Source organism: Apus apus, chromosome 7 (assembly GCF_020740795.1).
Source record: "Apus apus isolate bApuApu2 chromosome 7, bApuApu2.pri.cur, whole genome shotgun sequence".
Classification (NCBI taxonomy): Eukaryota; Metazoa; Chordata; class Aves; order Apodiformes; family Apodidae; genus Apus; species Apus apus.
In genome coordinates this window covers 7386357-7392177 of record NC_067288.1, presented here as the reverse complement: position 1 = coordinate 7392177, position 5821 = coordinate 7386357, and the positions used below count along the sequence as shown (strand labels likewise).

Sequence of the window (5821 nt, the reverse complement as noted above, 5' to 3'; positions counted from 1 at the left end):
CTCTTCAGGTTACTTTGTTAGATTACAAAATCAATTATCAGCCCAAATCTGTTTTTTCTAGTTAGAAAAAAACTTCTCTGCTGCAGTAAATTATTGTGCTGAGTTTTTCTTATGCTTGTTTCACTGATCAGCAAGTTCAGCTGCATGAGGGCTAGTCTCATAGCCCCAGGAATGGGGCTACAGCCAAGTGGGGGTGGTACTAAATTTGCCTCTTGGCATGTACAAAGGCAGTATTACAGGTATACATATCTGTGTGTGTACATATATATACACACTGCTTTATATCCTACAATATCTATATACATACATGAAGTAGTTGCTTTTGAGCAGTCTTTGGATGTTTAATTGAAGTGGAAAATTCTGTAGTTAGGATTTTCTTGATGCTTGGAGAAGTGAACCATTATAGAAGAGACTGTTGTGGATGTACATGAACTGAGCAATCAGAGCCGTAACCTGAGAAGTGGAACTTCTAGCTAGAACCAGGACCTAAACAGTTACAGAACTAAAATTATGGAGTGTTTTGGAAGTACTGCGCTTGGATGCTGTCAGTTAGAAAAACTGATGTGGAATAATAACTACTAACTTTCCCCCTAAGATGCACTCACCTACCAGGGAGTCAGACGCTTTTACTGTAGTATCACCTCTGCTGTCACTGCATGGGTTTTACAGCCCAATACTGAATCCCTCCTAAGCCCTGTTTGAAGCAGAGGTCTTGAGCAGGAGCAGCCTGTGCTACTACCTATATTACAAGTAGTATTCTCTGACCTCCAGCAGCAATGAGACTGCTTGTGGCTGCTTCAGAGGACTACTGGTGCTCTCCGGTTGCTCTGTCATGTGTAGCCATCCATGTGCCTTGCACTGTCTTAGAGATTGGTTTAACAGGGAGGTGGTAAAGACAATGGATGCAATGGAATATGTCTCACCTGTTAAGCTATTTTTCTTCTGCAAAAAAAACCCAAAACAACTCCCAAACAAAAGACTTGCCTGGTAGATTAAGAACTAACTGTTTTAAAATTGGACTTGTTAAGATCACGCCCAGGACATGCAGTCCCAAGAGTCTGTAGTTTAGTGCTGGACTGTACACCCTTGTGCATGCAAAACAAATTAAGCAACAAAAGAAACTTTATATCAAAATAGTTTATTAAAAACAATAATATACTTCACTGAAGCTTGCTGTCCTCAAGACAGAATTATGATGTTATTGCAGCATTCAACACAATCATAATCCAGATATAAATATAATACTATACAGCTCCTGTTCATCTTGGCCAAGTTTTGCCTTCAGCTCAGTCTGGCCTCATGCAGTCCCACTGACACAACCCAGTCCTGCATACTTTAGTTGCAGAACCTGTTCCTCTGGGAACAGAGTTATATCCCTGCCTCACTTCAGGCTGCACAGTGGTGTTACTGTTTGGAAGCTGTTGCACAGAAACCCAACACATCTCTTTGCAGCTGGAGGCAGTTTACAGAACCAGTGGGAACACCGAGTGGCTGACAATGGCAACACTGGTTGATGTTTAGGAAAAATAAATACGTGAGCAATTACTTCAGTTGCCAGCACAGTGCAACCGCACAGAGCAGCTTCTGTTTACAAGAAGGAAGCTCTGTTCTGCCCTGCTGCATCGCCACCTCAGCGTGACAGAAGGACTCACACCGCACGGTTTCACCTAACTCATGGAGTCCCTCTCACTGCAGTCCTGCAGAGCAGCAGTGGCCAGCAGTCAGCTGGCATGGCCCTGCCACCACCTCTGACTGCCCTCCAACAGCACCAGCATTGCTCTTTGCCATCAGCTTTGCACCAAAGTCAGTGTGTGTCCTTGCACAGCAAACAGACTGAGCACTCGGTATCTCAGCCCATTCAGGTAAGGATGCTGCCAGGAGCTGGCTGGCTTCCTCACTCGTTGGGAGGCTTCTTCTCGCTCTTCTCCATTGCTCATGTTCCCTGGGCAGCTCTGGTGATGGGTGTCTTCTTGCACAGCTCCTGATAGAATTCTGACTCCAAAAATCGTGGGTATGAGTTATTCTCCATTAAGCTGTAAACTCTCTTCTGTGCTGCACTGAAGCAGGTGTGTGTGGCTTCTTGAATGTTCTGAGCAATCATGTTCTTGGTTTGGAAGTCTATGTTTATCTGAAATAGAAAAAAAGCCCACAGTTACTTTGGAGAACTGAATTCAAGAAAGTTACAGGCAATGTAACATTTCCGAAGAGGTCAAAGGCAAAACCCTATAATTACAGGGTCAAAATAATGAAGTTTCCATTAAGAAACTTCTTCATTTATACAAAACCCAAGGTAATTCAGATATACTATCTTTCAGTGCTAAAATCAAATATGTTACAGGTGTTAAATGCAGCTGTTGACTTTTCCTGTAAAGTTGGAAATTCTGAAATACTGCTTGTGCTATTTTCCAGCTTGGTGAAAAGGCAGTTAGGGAGAGAGGCACATTCATGCTCAGATATTAACAATGCAGTTTGGAATCTGTATCTTAAAGCCAGTTTAGAGAAATAAAGGCTGTAAAAACTCAGAGAACAGGGCACCTGTGTTTAAACAGGTTTTCTTTACCTCTTTGGGAGCTTCCTTTTCAATGAAGTCATTGTATATTTTTCTTGCTTTTGATGTCAGCTTCTGGGGTGACTTGGTTTTCTTGAAGTCCTCACAGGCCAACCAGAACTCGATGTTCTCTTCACAGAACTCAGATTTCAGAAAAGCTCGGAAAGCAGCAAGACCATCTAGGGAAAGAAAGAAAAATACACATCCATTACTATTTCAGGAATCTTGAATTCATCCACTAGTCAAATCTGTTTCTACCAAAACATTTTGCTGTAGTTTTGGTCTGGTTCTTTTAGGGATATGATAGCAATATAAAAAAATCCACATTTATGTATGCAAACAAATTAACACTCTAACAGCTTGGCAGGCTTCACTTTGAGTCGCTTATTTTTTAGGGAAATGCAGAAAATGAAAGTCACTTATAGTCAGCATGTTCCCTTTCGTGATGCCTGCAGATATATTTAAAAACCCTCTCCCTAGATTGGATCTCCTCTGTTAATCTTTGCACCGGAGTAAATATTTATGACTGTGCTACAAACCTCTGGAATAATTTTTTGCAGTGGAAAGGATGACTCAAGTTCAAAGAGCAAATGGTAATATTCTTCCTTAGTCTTTTTGCTTTGCTGTCTAGTGCTCTTCCTTTTCCTGCAGAGCTACAGTAAAACCCTGAGATCATTGAACTTCTGTGTTGCAGAATCGTTCCCAAGTTATTTGAATGCATTTGTCTTGGTTAAGCAGTAAGCTCAGTCAACAAATGCTCTTTTCCCATTTGGAAAGCCAGGCTGATACGTATAACTACAGGGTTACAGAAGAATTTCCACTACAATGAGCAGTGTAATATTTTAATATTACTTGAGAATTTTTTTTTAAAAGAGCACTTCTATAAATTTTGGCTTTAAGCAGTTTAAAGCATTTAACTTTCAAAACCAGAATCAAAGCTATTTACATTAGAAAGGTACAGTGCTGACATGAAAGGAAGTAACCTCCTACAGACATATGAACTTCACCATTCCTTTGCTCTCGAATGTTACTTTTTGAAGACAAACTTACATTTATTAGCAAGAAGTTCATCAAAGGCTTCTGACCACAGCTGGGCTTCTTCAGGGGAAGGTCTGCAGAAAGAGATGGAGAATATTAGACTCCATCGCTCAAGCTTTATTGTTTTTAATAGAACACTTAAGTTATTTAAACAAAGTCTCTTTCTCATAACTTACCTGAAGTAGGTGCGGTGTTTTCCCACTTTCTTAGACTTCATTTTAGTAGAATTGGAAGAGTTCTGCAGGAAATAGCTCAGTCTCGTTTTCCAATCTTTAATGCTGGAAGAACAAAGAAGATGCATGTTAAAAACGACAACTGAAAAGGCTTTAGACACCAGTCCCTTTACTGACAAAGGTTTTCCAGACACTGCTTTGCCAGTTCTGCACCTGGAGAGTGACCCACAGGATCTAAGGACATGAAACCCCAACGCCCAGTGCTAACCAAGGCACAGCGGCAGGTAGCAGAGCTGGGCAAGCTGCTCTGCTCCCACGGACAGCCCAGCCTGCAGCCCGCTTCCCCCCGGCTGCGGCCCCCGGCCACCCCGCTCTGCCCGGGGGAACTCACATCGTCCTTTTCATCCCGCCCTTCTCCGCCGGCTCCATCCGCCCGCCCTCGTGCTGCAGCGCCAGGAGCAGCGCGCCCTGCATCGCCATCGCGGCTGCCGCGCTCCCTGCCCTGCCCGCCCTTATAGCGCGGCCGGGCCGGGGGGACCGCCCCCCTGCCCCGAAACCCCGGCCCAGCCCAGCCCAGCCCCGCCGGGCGGAGAAGCGGGGCGGGGCTGGAGGGTTTGGGGTTTCTCCTGCTTAGCCGCTAATGCGAAAGTTTTGCCTTCCCCCCCCAGGATTACGTCTCTTTTTTTCCTTTATCTTGAGTTGGGTTTTGTGTTTGTTGGTTTTGGCTTGGTGTTTTTTGTTTCGTTGGGGGTTTTTTTGTTAGGCTTGGGGTTTTTTTTTCACATTTTCTTTTATTTTTTTCTTCCCCTCCTTATTTTTCGTGTTTTGTCTTTTGTTTGTTTGTTTTTATTTTTGCTTTTTATCTTTGTGATTTACTTATTTTTTCTTCTTTTCCCCTCCCGGCTTGCCCTGCCTGCCCCCCCAGCGGCACTGACCCCCCTCCGGTGAAACTCCCCGTCCCTTCCCGTCCCTGCGGCGCTGGCGAGGGGGCCCGGCTGGTCTTTCTCTTCTGTCAGTCAGAAACGGAACCTGCCTTTCTGCAGCTGTGGGGTTTTTAAAGTTTTGTTTGGTTTTGGTTTGTTTGTTTTTTTCTTCCCTAAAGGAAATGCAGGCTTTGAGCGTGGCCAGGACACAGAAAAGGATAAGGAAGGACTCAGCTGCCTTTCTTCAAAAAGTAAAGTAACCACAGATTCGAGTACACAATATTTTTGGCGTCCACCTCGCTGCTGGCCTAGGCTATTTGTCACTTTATTAAGCTGTCTGCACATGTTTTATCTCTGTCTAGTGTTGCCACCTACCAGTGAATTGTGTAAATTACTCCCAGTACATGAAGCTGAAATTGCAATGACTTACTCCATCCTCCCGCTTGTTGAAGGGCCATGTGGCCCTTCTCAGCAGTGTCCAGCTGAAGAGTATCATGTTCAGAACATTTGGATTAAGGAATCGTGTGAGTTTCTCTTTAACCTACTCTGCTTTTCTGTTCTTTTCTGTGCATGTCTTCCTTCCCACAGTACTCTACAACATCTATTTTTCTGCCATAAAAAGCAGTGCTCGGAGAGACCGACTGATTCCCAAAATGCAGGCTGACTTCAAAGCGATCATGTAACATCAAACATCTGATCCTTTTAGGTAACCATTGTCCTACAACCTCTCTGGTTGTTGGATATACACAAAGATGTGCCAAGGCATTCTGCTTTAAATGAGATGTATGGAGAGAATTAATTCCATTTAATTTGTGAAAGCATTTAAGCAAGGATGCTTTTCCGTGCTGCCTGGTAAGTCCTTTGCAGTGTCTGTTGATGGACTGATAGGAAAATGAAGTGCCATCCTCTAATTTTTACCAAATTAACTTCTCTGCAACAAGCAGCTCTTAGTCTTGTATATTGAACATACCTTTCTTAAAGGGGAATTATTACGAGCGTGTTACCATGGGAGGGAGGAAATGTGGCAACACTAACAGAGGTGCAGCTCTAAGTGCTGTAAAAGCGTCACTTCCAGGAACTTTATGGGGGGGAACTTGCCAAAGAAAAGACCGGGGCAGATAGTGCCTGTGTGATGGATG

At 43.7% G+C, this 5821-nt stretch overlaps 1 protein-coding gene across 1 annotated transcript; it reads right to left on the bottom strand.

Moving 5' to 3' along the window:
• Nucleotides 1–1122: 1122 nt before the first annotated feature.
• On the bottom strand, nucleotides 1123–4233 carry LOC127387351 (regulator of G-protein signaling 2-like). Its single transcript, XM_051625565.1, has 5 exons — nucleotides 4151–4233; nucleotides 3763–3864; nucleotides 3599–3660; nucleotides 2561–2727; nucleotides 1123–2128 (listed from the first exon to the last, which is right to left on the bottom strand). Exons 1-5 carry the CDS (start codon nucleotides 4231–4233, stop codon nucleotides 1934–1936), a joined length of 609 nt encoding a protein of 202 aa, XP_051481525.1. The 3' UTR covers nucleotides 1123–1933.
• Between the last annotated feature and the right edge of the window lie 1588 nt (nucleotides 4234–5821).